This window comes from Solenopsis invicta, chromosome 15 (assembly GCF_016802725.1).
Source record: "Solenopsis invicta isolate M01_SB chromosome 15, UNIL_Sinv_3.0, whole genome shotgun sequence".
Classification (NCBI taxonomy): domain Eukaryota; kingdom Metazoa; phylum Arthropoda; class Insecta; order Hymenoptera; family Formicidae; genus Solenopsis; species Solenopsis invicta.
Window position 1 is genome coordinate 10,381,792 of NC_052678.1, and position 13,802 is coordinate 10,395,593.

The 13,802-nt window shown below is 39.4% G+C and overlaps 4 protein-coding genes across 8 annotated transcripts; 2 read left to right on the forward strand and 2 right to left on the reverse strand.

Moving 5' to 3' along the window:
- Positions 1-1,031: 1,031 nt before the first annotated feature.
- On the forward strand, positions 1,032-2,157 carry LOC105192813 (39S ribosomal protein L20, mitochondrial). The gene is made up of 3 exons (XM_011157067.3): positions 1,032-1,423; positions 1,530-1,640; positions 1,887-2,157. Exons 1-3 carry the CDS (start codon positions 1,337-1,339, stop codon positions 2,133-2,135), a joined length of 447 nt encoding a protein of 148 aa, XP_011155369.1. The 5' UTR covers positions 1,032-1,336; the 3' UTR covers positions 2,136-2,157.
- An 11-nt stretch (positions 2,158-2,168) lies between these two features.
- LOC105192814 (triosephosphate isomerase) lies at positions 2,169-4,235 on the reverse strand. Its single transcript, XM_011157068.3, has 3 exons — positions 3,848-4,235; positions 3,195-3,448; positions 2,169-2,980 (listed from the first exon to the last, which is right to left on the reverse strand). Exons 1-3 carry the CDS (start codon positions 3,954-3,956, stop codon positions 2,600-2,602), a joined length of 744 nt encoding a protein of 247 aa, XP_011155370.1. The 5' UTR covers positions 3,957-4,235; the 3' UTR covers positions 2,169-2,599.
- A 120-nt stretch (positions 4,236-4,355) lies between these two features.
- Positions 4,356-5,926, forward strand: LOC105192816 (INO80 complex subunit C). Of its 2 annotated transcripts, XM_011157072.3 has the most exons (4): positions 4,356-4,641; positions 4,940-5,117; positions 5,350-5,417; positions 5,574-5,926. In XM_011157072.3, the coding sequence occupies exons 2-4, from the start codon at positions 4,940-4,942 to the stop codon at positions 5,703-5,705; spliced, it is 378 nt and encodes a 125-aa protein (XP_011155374.1). In that variant the 5' UTR covers positions 4,356-4,641; the 3' UTR covers positions 5,706-5,926. The 2 variants fall into 2 exon arrangements, with proteins under 2 accessions (XP_011155374.1, XP_039313865.1); XM_039457931.1 differs by having other exon boundaries at positions 5,350-5,926.
- LOC105192815 (prostaglandin E synthase 3) lies at positions 5,125-8,305 on the reverse strand. Of its 4 annotated transcripts, none has more exons than XM_011157070.3 (3): positions 8,178-8,305; positions 6,660-7,029; positions 5,125-6,551 (listed from the first exon to the last, which is right to left on the reverse strand). In XM_011157070.3, the coding sequence occupies exons 1-3, from the start codon at positions 8,267-8,269 to the stop codon at positions 6,426-6,428; spliced, it is 588 nt and encodes a 195-aa protein (XP_011155372.1). In that variant the 5' UTR covers positions 8,270-8,305; the 3' UTR covers positions 5,125-6,425. The 4 variants fall into 4 exon arrangements, with proteins under 4 accessions (XP_011155372.1, XP_039313864.1, XP_011155371.1 ...); XM_039457930.1 differs by lacking the exon at positions 8,178-8,305 and adding an exon at positions 7,932-8,107; XM_011157069.3 differs by lacking the exon at positions 8,178-8,305 and adding an exon at positions 7,679-7,839.
- Positions 8,306-13,802: the final 5,497 nt, after the last annotated feature.

Below are 13,802 nucleotides of genomic sequence, written 5' to 3' on the forward strand. Positions count from 1 at the left end.
TATTTTTACTTTAGTCATTTAATTTTGTTATACCTAACAAAAGTACGTTTTTTCCTGCGTTCTTTGAGCTATTGTTTATTAAATTTAATTAAATAGTCATCAAGTAATTGTTTTTTTATCAAATCAAGTTCGCCGTCGACAATTTTACGCATCCATCTTGAAAGGCGTGAGACCACGTGAGATCAACTATAGTGCCACTAGTACAGTGTAGTGCAGTGTAGTGTAGTTAAAAGAATGGGCTATAACCTCATTTTTCCTCCGCGTCCATTTATCCAACCGCACGTACAATTACCCAAGGCCCGAGAAATTTTTTCGTTTAACCACTTGCTTCTTTTTGCTGAATATAGCATTACCAAATAAAAAATTGTTCAATATGACAATACATAATGATAAAAAAATGTTTAAAGTTTCTATTTCTGTACTCGTATCGATTTCAACTTTAAAAATCACTTCACTGCGATAAATTTCCCTTAGGTGCGTGCAATTTACCTACTTTCCCCTAAGTAAATTTTTTTAAAGATAAAAATAGTTTCAGACTTACCGATACCGATGCGTAACAGCAGAGTTGAAAAACTGCATTAATCTGTAGGGAAAAGTAGGTAAATTGCACGCACCTAAAAGAAATTTATTGCAGTGAAGTGATTTTTGAAGTTGAAATCGATACGAGTACAGAAATAGAAGCTTTAAACATTTTTTTTATCACAACGTATTGTCATATTGAACAATTTTTCATTTGGTAATGCTATATTCAGTAAAAAGAGACAAGTGGATAAACGAAAAAATTTCTCGCGCCTTGGGTAATTGCACATATGCGCGATTGGATAAATGTACGCGGAGAAAAAATAAGGTTATAGTCCATTCTTTTGGCTGCACTAAATCATATGGTGGAAATACCCCCACTACATGATTTAACACAGACTTGAACCATTTTTATCGACAGAGTCACAAAACGGATGTAATTTTAGTTCATATTCCGACCAGAATGGATGTGCGTCGTTAGTGCGCCGGAAATTTTAGCGTTATAAGAAAAAGGCCGGCGTGGCCGCTCTCAGGTTTCTCTGTGCCTATGCTAAGTACAGAGCTTTCATTTGTCACATTTGTCATAGTATATGCTGGTATATGCTCTGTGAGCTTATTGTAGTACGGGTTTAATGCCCAATGCCAATTGATATAACCTCGTCGTAATTTGCTCTCGTTCAAGTTGATTTTCGCTGATCTTCATTTACAATTTTCACCACGTTTCGTATTGTTTTGCGCGACATACATTTCGATCACATTCTCATAACACAAAATATTTTTAACGCAAGTTTTTCACTCGATTAAAGTAAAATTAAGTATGGTTCTCTTATCGTTAAACCTCTTGGCCAGATCCCGCGGGCCTGACGAGTTTTGGCGAAAACGAAAAATATTCAAGCTTGCCGCGGTAAGTTACGGCCAAACTCTTCTAAAATGCTCTCGTTCAATTTAAAATGTATATCGATAAAATAAAATTAATGAAAAGTATCAATATCAATTTAATATGTTTTTAGCATTATCTCGGTAGAAGAAGGAATTGTTACAGTATAGCTATTAAAAGTGTGCATAGAGCTCTGACATATTGCACTCACGGCAGAAGGCTGAAAAAAGAAGATATGACAGAGGTACAGTGAAATTTATCGACAGATGTGTAAAACTAGTTGCACAAGGAAAAACTTAGACGATAAAGGAGTAAACGCGTTTGCTCCGTCACTGTCTTACGTTTCGAACGTAAGACAGTGATCGAACGATTTGCATACGTTGATTACTTATGTTTTTCCACCATTCACCAGTTTAAGAATAATATGTGCTCGTTGTATAGAAAGATCGTTTCTTAAAAATTTTGCATTGATTTTTTTTTTTTTTTACAGTTGCGGGAGCAAAGGCTGGAAGCTGCTACAAACGAACATGGTATAAATTTTGCGATTCTTAAAGAAGGATTAGCGAGATGTAATATTCTGTTGAATCGAAAATCACTGGCTGATTTGGCGATTTGGGAACCTCGATCTTTCAAAGCTATTACGGATATTGCGTGTGCGAGAGCGAAGCAAGACCATTTCAAGACTACCATGAATATTCAAGTACCAAAGAGCGTTATTGTAAGGGGTTTGATTAAATAATTTTTCACGGGTACTAAAGAAATGACAAATTTCTTTTTCCTCTTCCTACATTTATTTATTACTTCTTATGGCATTTTTGAATTTGTGGCGATAATTGTGATGGAACTGCTTACAAGCAGAGGCCACTAAACACTCCATTAATCATTCACGATATTTTTGCAGTAATATCATAAATACAGCTAAGAATTGTGTCAAACGCAACAATCGTTAAGACAGTAACGCAACATCTCGCAACAAGCAACATCTTTAGTTATGTAAAACCTTGAGAACTTGGCACGAAAGAAAATGTGATAAACGATGAGAAGACTGTGGCATCGCTTTGGAACATACAGATTATATATGTATATTCGAAAAGAATGCGCACCTCGTTGCATGTAATCTTAATAGGAATAATTCCATCTGATATAGTCTCGTTAAAATTATACAATGCCTGTCTGTCTGACCAATGACACATTGATGTGCGTTTAACAACGAGCATTGACGATTTGTACAAAGTCTGGCTTCAATGATGCTCCACCAACTAAAAATCCATCGATATCCTTCTCTTTTGCCAAGTCTTTGGCATTGGCCGCTGTCACGGAACCACCGTAAATAATTCGCAGAGTTTGCGCGACTTCAGGCTTGATATTTTTCGACAACCACTCTCGTAATTTTTCATGAACTTGTTGCGCTTGCTGTGGCGTCGCAGTTTTACCCGTACCGATCGCCCATACTGGTTCGTAAGCCAAAACCACATTGTCCCAACATTTAATTTTATCCGCTATTGCCTTTGTTTGCGTATAAACTACTTGCTCGGTCTTTTCTGCTTCACGCTCCTCCAATTTCTCACCTATACACGCAATCACCTAGAATGGCAAAAAAATATTTCTCTATTTCTTTTCTCTTTCTTCCTTCCATTATAATTATAATTACATTGCAGTACACACACACACACACACACACACACACACACACACACACACACACACACACACACACACACGTATAGGTATTTCTTCTAGCGTGTAATAAAAATTTGAGATTGCATATGCAGCAACATATGACAAGTTGTATATTTACTTTCAATCCAGCGTCTAAAGCATGTGCAACTTTCTCAGCAATTAATTCGTCCGTTTCACCAAACACGTTTCGACGCTCAGAGTGGCCAAGAATTACCCAAGGAATGCCATTGTCCAAGAGCATAGCCGGGCTAATTTCACCGGTAAACGCTCCTTTAGCAACCTTATATGCGTTTTGTGCACTGACGCTAACGTTGCTGGGGACAATGGAGGTTACGTATGAGAGATATATTGACGGAACGCCGACTACAACTTCTGCAAATGACAAAAAAAGCCATTCCATTAAAGAGTATGGAACAAAGGTTGAAATTACAATACGATACGATACGAATTACATTACATAAGCTATGAAAGATGATGAGATAATAACTATCGTTATTAATAGATTTTTCGACGTGCTCGTTCAAAGCTGCAAAAATGTAACGCACAGCTTTGCAATTTTAAATATTATATATTTTCACTTTTGTTATCGGATCCGTCCTATCTGTTCGCTCGAGTCTTTCCGCGCACAGGTGATTGTATAATCGTGCGATTGCATTGAATTTGAATAAAAGATAATTGATAAATAACAAGCGTTTGGTTCCATTTATGTTGCTTTGTTACGAGAAACATGGGATGAAACTGCAACTGCAGGGGTATTCAGTATTCACGTACCGACGTTGGGATCGAGTGGACCGGTCTTGAGAAATGCGACGATGTCGTTGATCTCGCTCTTTGTACCGTTCATCTTCCAATTACCACCAACGAAGAATCTGCGTTCCATTTTTCTCGTTTGCACGTCCCGTGCGTCCCGTGACAGTTGATACTCGACGCGCGACGAGCGATCTGCAACGGAGCGATTTTCTTTTCGTCAAATGCGCGGGCGCGAGCCTCCGATCGCGACCTATTCAGCTCTAGGACCTAGGACCGCTTTCTCTCGGACCTACTCTGAGCTCCTCCGACGAGTAGTACCCGAGCGTACCCGAGTCTGACCTTGGCGCGCGCGCGCGCCAAGGTGAACGCTTGATATTCCTCTCCTCTCCGCTCCGCTCTCTGCTCTGCCGTCTTTGTCCCACCAGCGAGACTAGAGACTCCAGATTTCATCACGACCCCCTTACCCCTAATAATACGTATAGTCATTGCATGTTCGATTTTCCCCTCCGCTTGATTCAATGTGTTCAATGGTTAAAGAGAGAGAGAGACAGAGAGAGAAACCAAAACTCGCGTCGCGTCTCACGATTTCAAATCTGAATCGCAGACCGCGCCAGAATCGTCCAAAATTCATTTCCTATCAATTCTATATCGTAATCTATCGTAAGACTTTGATAAAATCGATGCAAGTTTTCAGAAATTTCCCACGTTTACGTCTTTCTCGCTACGCAATCTAAAGTCACATCAATCAAGATTCCTAACCTCTCGCGCTAGCCGGAGATAATATAAATTTGGGATTTTCTTGTTTACAGAACAAGGTAAGTATCTGTACTTACGGTATTTACGATATATACAACCGATCAAATGTCGGAGCGATAGCTCGCTGCGAGCGTGTGCACACATAACGTTCATTGATATAATTTTTATCAACACCATTGTTGACAAAATCTGTTGAAATTTTCACAACGAATGCGAAACAGCGCCAACTTATCACTTAAAAATTCTTATAAAAGTAGATTTGTATGTACAATTGTACATACATACCAACTGACAGGACGATATGCATCTTTTTCTCTTTCTTTTTTTTATTGTTTATTATTTATTTGTCTGTTTCAGATGGCGAGCGAGGAAATGATCGAAGCGAATAAAAAACCACAGCCCGTATTTAAGAACCGTTCGTTTCAACAGAAATTTCGACAGACTAGCACCAGTGGAAAGAAACGTACTTGGCGATCGTTGAAACAAGTTTTGGCTCAGGAGCGTTCGTTACCATGGCCAGCGACAGTAAAACATTGTATGCGTCAAGTGTGAGACAGAATTTTTATTTTCTCTCGTCATTGCATTTATACATTCTTAATTGGGAAATATTTAAACTTAAAGAAACTGTAACATTTTCAAATTGCCTGCACCGATTAAAAGCGAAAGTTTTGGGGCGACATGTATCGGGTCTTCAGAGAGAGAGAGAGAGAGAGAGAAAGAAATACGTTCTATTGTTTTTGTAGCATATAAATTCGCACAAATTTCAGATAGTTCCATCAATGCACCGCCAAGTTTCAAACCTGCAAAAAAATACTCCGATATCTCTGGATTACCGGTGAGTAGCGAGTATAGAAATGACTGCTGTGACATTAATCAACTAGCCAACTGTATAGCCTTTACGCTTTCCCGCATCACTGTGGCAGCAGAATCCACCGAGATCTGTGTGAACGCGATAAACTGCCGATTTAAATCAATTGCATTTCGTTTGTAGGCACGATATACGGATCCGCAAACTAAACTATATTACGCCACCGCCGAAGAATTTGGAACGGTTCGCAGTTTGCCCATGGACATAACGGCCGGATATTTAGCTTTACGTGGAGCGTCCAGTATCGTTGGTTAAAAATCTGATGACGAGGACATCGTGATCCCTACGTAATCTGGCCACACGATTATCATCCACTCAGGATTGATACAAATTTCCAACTTGTATTTTAAATGTACAAATTTTTATACATTTCGCATTCTTGCTTCGAATACATTCGAGTTTTACTTTTAGAGAACCAAGATACTCCGACAGGAATGGAGAATAAAATGGAACGATTCAATCGAGAGAAAAAAAAATAGAGTATCGATATCTTTATCTCAGACAACATTTACAACACTTTATCACGTCTGCCAATAATAGCCTTTGCAGGATTTTCCAGAATGAACAATTCCATTTATAATTTTGGTTTTCATTTCTTTTTTTTCCTTTTTATCTTCTCGTGTTATTTTACACAGTACATTATTAAAAAAGCTTGTCCATTATAACTTATTATATGAACTACAGGCTAATAGAGGGGAGGCGGGAGAGACCTGTGGAGGGCCTTCGAGAGCTGTATTACTGTTTGTCGACTGTTACCGCACTTTTCTTTTTTTTCCTTTTTCCTTCAGTCCAGTTTGCACGCGCGCGCGCCCCGTTTGCTACTTGCAACACGGCCCTTTTAACAAATTTGCAATTGATACAAACAGCAAGGCCTACTGAAATATTGCCCGGTCGTGCACTATCCTTAGCTTGCCATTTGTCTTTAATGTAATTAATTAATTACTTGATCGATGTGATTATTTTTTTTATTTTGCTTTAGTCATATAAATCGGGAAGACCTTCATCGTCGCTATCAGCATCGTTATCCCCTAATTCGTCCAAGTCGTCGAAATTTGGCTTACTGTCGCCCGATCCACTCAGGCCACCCATCTGTCGCATCATCTGTGAAATTGAAGAAAAGAAAAAAAAAGCGTTACTCGATCGACGAATACCGATCGGAATCGTTTTACAGACACTAGCAATAGTGTGACGTGTGACATACGCGCTTACCTCTTCTAAATCTGGCGGGCTACCCTCATCGTCGGTATCGTCCTCGTCCTTCCATTTGTTAAAGTCGCTCTTTAACCAATGAGCCTTTGTTTTGTCCTTAATTAGCCGTGGCCAATATGGTCCCTCCTCTTTCTTAGCGAGAACCAATTCAAAAGTCCTGCCCTTCAAATTTTTTATTGTTTTGCTGGCTTCGATTTCTTTGTACAGATTAATCGTAACCTCATGCATTTTTTTATCTGTGCCTCCCTCTCCTTTGAAGTATATCTTTTCTGGTTCAATTTCAATAATAGGATCTTTACAGTCTTCTAGACAGATAGTAACGTATAAGATATCTTTTCTTTGAGCCCACATGACTGGTGGGGGAGGTATCCTAAAAATTATAAGATGAACAGAGCATTGGATATAACGAACGAGAGACAAATTTATTATTTTATTAAAATATTGGATTACTTGAAACGGAATAAATTAAATGTAATTAAATATTATATTCTAATGCTCGTCCTTAATGCTATTACAACGAGAGTCTTGATCTCATCTTGAGATTTTGTCGTAAAGAGACGAGAAAGTCAGTTTGAAAAAGAAAAGTCGGGAGAAAAGCGTAGGAATTTAATCAAGTAATCGAGTGACATTCGAGTAGCTTTCTGATCTGATAAAAAACATTCTTACATTTTTTTGTTGTAATTATTTGTCACTGCGAATATTACCAAGTGTGCGAATGAAACGTTAGATCACAATTTTCGTCATACTTTAAGTGTATCTCTAAAATGTTCTTATGCTATTTCACTCGTTACGTATCGTGAAAAATGGTGCAAACTAATCGGCCGATTCCCACGTGTACGATGCGTACATGTACGTATATAGGACCTGTTGGACCTTTATAGGTTAAGGACAAAAGCTCTATCGCGTAACTCGAGTCGTTACGCGATAGACGTGACGCGGCGTGGCGCGACACATCGACGCCAAGAGAGAAAGAGATTCGGTTATCGCGGTAACCGTTGCAAGGTGACAACGCGACGAACATTTCCGAGAAACGAACGAGTCCACCACAGTCCGTTGTTCGTTGCAGCCGCCGTTGTCGTTGTCGTTGATATCGTTGTTGTTGTTGTCCTCCGTCATGCCGCACCACGCCATTCGTGACCATTCGTTTCGTACGATGGAGGCAGAGGAGAGACGGGATGACACGGCGAAAGGACGCGCGCGCGCGCGCGCGCGCACGCAACAGCGTAAAGACGGCGGAGAGTGTCGAGCGAATATTCGCGTCAGGAATTTTACCTCGGGAGAAAAACGGCACCGCCGCATGCCGTCAAATCGTATCTAAATTGGAAACTTGGAGAATCGATAAAACCGGACGGTCCCACCAACATGGCGATGCTTCGCGCGAGAAGCACGGGGCGGCATTCGTACGTTCGTGGTAGTTGTCCGCTGTTGGATACGGACCCGCGGTCGCGAAACCCGCTATCTCGACCTCCCAACGATACGAACCGCTGCCCTAATTTATACGGATCCTAGGATACTTACTGGCTTTCTTGCGTCATGTTTCCAAAGGCTTCGCACACGCAACCACACGCAACGAGAATGAAACAAACACACAGCGCACGTAGCGCACTCATGCACCACCGCGCGTCGCGCCGCCGCGCCGCGCCGCGCCGCGATTCGAGATTCGAGATTCGAGATTCGAGATTCGAGATTCGAGATTCGAGATTCGAGATTCGAGATTCGAGATTCGAGATTCGAGATTCGAGAATTGAGATTCGCGATTGTATCGTATCGCTCCACGAGTATGTATCGTAAATCGTAACTCTCGATCGATGTGACCGATGTGCCGTCCGTCTATCCCTACCCACCCACCCCCCTTGCCCCTTTCTCTCTCACGGCTCACTTGACGGCCGGTCGTTACACAGAGGTATTTCTCCGTATTTATTTATATATTTTAACAAGTTTTTTTTAATAATAATATATTATTTCATTATATAATTATTTCACCATCACCATTATATATGGTACCCAAGAATGTTTAACATATAACATAATAATTACGTTATAAACATAAGCTAACCGTCCATGCATAATTAATTTTTTTTTCACGCATAAATTTATTAATTGAAAAGCATTTTGATTAAATTAACTTTGTTCTTCGAAAGCATTTTAACTTGTAAATTTATATATTTTCTTTATTGCTGTTTACAAAATTAATTCTTTTCTAGTTTGTTTTATTTCACGAGATATGCTTTATTTGACTTATGTCAAGAGAAAGGGAAATGATATCAAATTGATTATTAGCAACTATTGTCAATTAAGTATCTTTACACCTTACGTCTTTATATTCTCGTTTCTTTTTCTAATTCATTGATTATAGAGAAAGAAATGTTTCCAATTTTGGGGCAAAGAAGAATTTAAAGAAGAAATCTTTCCTCTCCTGCCCTTTAATCCGTATGTACATACACCTTTTGTCGTTTCGAATTATTGCGAGTAAACATCACGTTGTAAGTTGCAATTTGAGTTCTGTTAGCACGACGAAGAGATGAAGGTTGCTTGCGAAAATGGACAACGCGAGAGCGATGCCGCGATAGCGCGAAGGAAAGAAAACGCCATCAATTTCGCGATGAAATACATATACGAGTACATATATGTATAAGCGCGAATGTATTTACAATCAAGTGTATGTTAATAAATATATGTGCATGCGTGTGCAGATTGGGAGGGATAGAAACAAAGCGGCTTCAAGACGGAGAGTTGGTCGGAGTTTACAGGAGTTAACGGATTGTAGGTCATATACGTTGGGGAGGGGATATGGGGAGAGGAGACGAAATCCGGTGGGGAGCCACTCTCTTCTATCGCAAACTAACTGGACACGCGGACGTGGGTACAGCAGTTTCTTTCTCCTGTAGGTTCGATTCAGGTGGGTTCGATTTACCGATCCACGCCGCGCCGCGTCGCGCGTATCCATTCTTGCGTGCGTGCGTGCGTGGGCGCGCGCGTACGCGCGCGCGCGAGTGACACGTAAGGAAAAACGTGCGAAAGGCGCGTCTCTCCTGTATCGTGATCGAGATCGATCGATCGTTTAACGACGCTGAACGCGACGCGACGGCAAACGTAGCGACGCGACACGGTGCAGTCGCGCGGCTTCTCGATATACAACGGCGACGTGCGACGTATGTATGTACGTACGATTCTCCGCGCAATACGGATAAATATATATCTTCCTGTGAAGGTAGGAAAATAGAAAGAGTGAAGCTGTACGATACTCGCTAACGCGAAATAAGAAAAAATTATAAGAATACGATGATGGAAATTTCTTTTTTTATTAAATATATGAAAACGTTTTATTACAAAAACAGAAATAAAGTAAATGTAATCATTAAATTTGTAATTAATAAAGGTGACAGAGTTATGACGCGAAAAAGTATTTCCGAATCTCGCGACGCTAATTTCTCATTTCCAACATACTAAAAGAGACATATAAAATATAGACATGGAGTATAAAATTTATCAATAAAGTTGAAAAAATAAAGATAAGATTATCGCGTATGCAACGCGACGTTAAACGTTAAATAATGAAACATATAATCTTGTCACATTTTTCTATCTTGATATCTTATTTGTGTGTCAAGTGTGAGTGTAACGAGTATTTCCGGAGTGGAAAGAAAAAGGTGTGGACGACGACGTAGGCGTGTGGGTATAACGACGACGGTAACAACGATGAGCAAGATGATGACGACGACGATGAGCAAGATGACGACGACGACGACGACGTAAACTTCGACTTTGGGCATCGTGGACATCGTGGGCATCACGGGCAGCGTGTCGCCACCGCCGCCGTCGCCGCTGCCGGGCGAGGCACCATGTCAACGAGTTCGCTCTTTTACAAGGACAAGTACGCGGTAAGTGCATGTACACACGCATACATATATATTTCTCCATTTTAATTGTAGTTGTTTTTAATTAGCGTAGTCAGCGTCGAATAGCAAACCCGCTCGCATATTATCGTTACACGCACCTCTATAACGTCAGCTCTTAATTAAAAAAGTTAAATGTGTACGTTATGCGATATTTGTTTTTTTTTTTTCCAAAATCCGTCATCTCGCACGTGTTAAATAATATATAATCAACTCAAAATTATTTAAATAATTTCTATTGGTCAGACTTGGAGAAAAGAACGCAAAGAGGCATGCCCTCCACAGCGGTTACGGTCGGCTGCATCTATGCGCCTATGCGCGCCTATGCGCACCTGTGCGCCTATGCGCCTATGCGCGCTCGTAGATGCGCTTCTGTGAAGCGAGAAACTCCACGGCTGCGGTAAAAGCGGTACATCTATAACGTGCTTTCACTCTAGCCCCCTCTCGCGCTCGCGAATCCGACAAAATCGCACGCGTACGCGCAGTTCCGCGTCTGAATAGTTTATTAATGATCGTCCCGCGTCGATGCGTCACGGCATCGCGATGCAAATACAAACGTAGCCGGTCGATCGATTTGTATCCACAAATGACTAAATCTGGATAATTAGGTGTAAGTATCGTCGTGTCGATGATGCACGATGTACAACTTTGAGCGCAATGTTTCCGCCGCGACGATGCGATGGTTGCATGCAGTGCGATATTATTCGCGCGCATTATCACCGTGGCCTCTGCGCGTGGCCAGCTGCACGTTTTGCAAATCTTGATAAATCCACCGTCGAAACGTGACGCAATTTTGCTGAAACTGACAAAAATTCACAAGAAACAATGTCTACGCGTGTCGTAGAACAAGACGAAAGGCGATGTGTTACAAGGTCAAAAATCTCATGTCTCGTTAATGCATTTGCCAATGTTAATTATGAGGACCGGAGAGACGGTGGCGTCGTAAGAAAAAAAAAAAAAATTTTTTTTCTATCAAGGTGGACGAAAGCGTCATTGGATAATTAACAAGTTTACCTTGGTAAAAATTTCGAGTTTCTTTCACGTCTGTATAATGGCCGTCGCCGGCCATAACTACCATAAGAAATGAATAATTATTACCTGTCTACGTCGACGTAATAATCGTGCTTGCTCGCGTTCGAGGAGAGAAGGTGCGTTTTCGTATCGATTGATTGCGATATTATTGGATTACATTGGTAAAGTTATCTGTAAAGCGGCTCGTTAATGGACCGCTCTGTGCAGAGACATATTTTGCATCGGTAAAAAAAAAAAAAAATCAACTACTTGCAAGTTAGAAAAAATATTGAAGTAATATTATCATGTATAGATTTCCTAAATCTATTTTGCGTTATAAATCGTTCGTACATGTACATACACGCACTTTTACGTAAATCAAATAATTATTATTGAAATTGAGAAGAAAAACTTTAATACATGTGTGATAAAATAAAAAATGTAACAGCTTTCTGTTCTTTAAGTGAATCACGTATGTTAGTTACGATTCTTATTTTTTCCGAAGCAGCCATTAAAAACAGCTGTGAAACAGCAAGTAGTGATTTCATCGTTATAGGAACCATTCGGATCACTTTGAATTTTCCAAGCGTTTTTCGATCGCAGGTACAGTTACCTGTAAAAGCTGTAATACCGTATATCACTGCGAAATAGAAAGGTCCCCCCCCTCTCTCTTTCTGCCGGATTTTCCGTGGGAGCGAAATCCGTTCCGCTGCGTGGGTCACGCGCTTGTCCGGCGTAATAAGATGTATGTCTCTGACATAAGACTTTCACCCCCGAGGGGCCTTCTGCCGCCGCGATCGGTCCGATGGATCTTGGTTTACCGAACTCATTGCCGTCCTTATAGCTGCGAAAACCTAGCGCGCAGAGAAATTATTTAAGATTTTTAAGACAATACGTGTATATAAATATTGTCTTCCGACAAATTCCACTTTTATTGTTTATATAGTAGGTATAGTCATTAGTTGACATAATTGATACAGATATTACATATATACTTTTTACCAATTAAAAAAAATTTGTTTCTTTATCTTTCTTCAACGCTCGTTTTATTTTCTTTACTTTATGTCAAAAAACGCTAAAATGTATGTACTTGTCGGAGAAAAGAACAACGGACAATCATCTAGTATTTTTTTAATTTTTATTTGTCAGCCTCTCATCTTTCTTTCTTCTTGACTCTTCTTAGCTCTCGATCTATCCAGAGGATTATTCAATATAATTATGTGACAAATAAAAGTGCTATGAAGCAAAACTTTACGCTCCTATTTTGCAATTGACACGAATATAATTTTGTTAATAATTTTTTAAGGTATTGACGAGATACCGACTGTCTAAGGTCTAACGCGTCAAATCTCGAGTCGCGCATCCTACAACAAGTAGCAATCATGTGCGAATCTTCATTTTTATAAGAGCACGCGTGTGGTTTCAATTATAAGAGTATATTAAATATACTCAATTATGAAGATTCAAATCCAGATTAATTATAATTGATTTTACCGTTTTTCTCTTTTAAAGGCAATTTGTATAATTAAGAATAAAAAAACAAACATTCTATGAGAAAAGAAACTTGGCTTGATAAAGAGTCAAATGCAACGTATATGTAACTTGAATTTATTGACTTAGTCAATTTCCATTTTAATCAGATTTTAATTAACATTGTTATTAAAATTACATATTTTTATGTGAAATACTCGTATATTTGGAATTTAGCAATTTGAAAAGGTTATTTGAAATTATTTAAAATGATGAAAAATATTTTTTTTAACAAATTTTACAAAAAAAAAAACGAGTAGTAAAGAAGTAAAGTCAAAATTCCCAGCTCACTTGTTACAACTTCTTTCGCTTACTCTTTGTTATTAGGGCAATAACTCTTACTTGGTAAACAGTAAGTAACCTGATTCTTTATAATGTAGTAAATATGTAAATACAATATAGCTGCTCGTTGAGCATGAAAACTCTGTTAGATATTCTTGGCGATCCAAGTCTTAACAGTTATTATAATTATCACGTACAAACGCAAACCTGCGCATTGCAATGGTGGACAAAATGGTGAGCGTTTCACTGACTGAAAACGGTAATCACGCGCGCGTTGCAAAACTTTTACTTTGACACGATAAAAGATAAAAGAAGTGTAAACACTGATTAATCTTTTTCTGGGATTATCTTTTCATTTTAAACAGTTTTAACTGTTTGACGCTATACATTCCGAATTTATTTAATATTATTATCTGATTAAAAA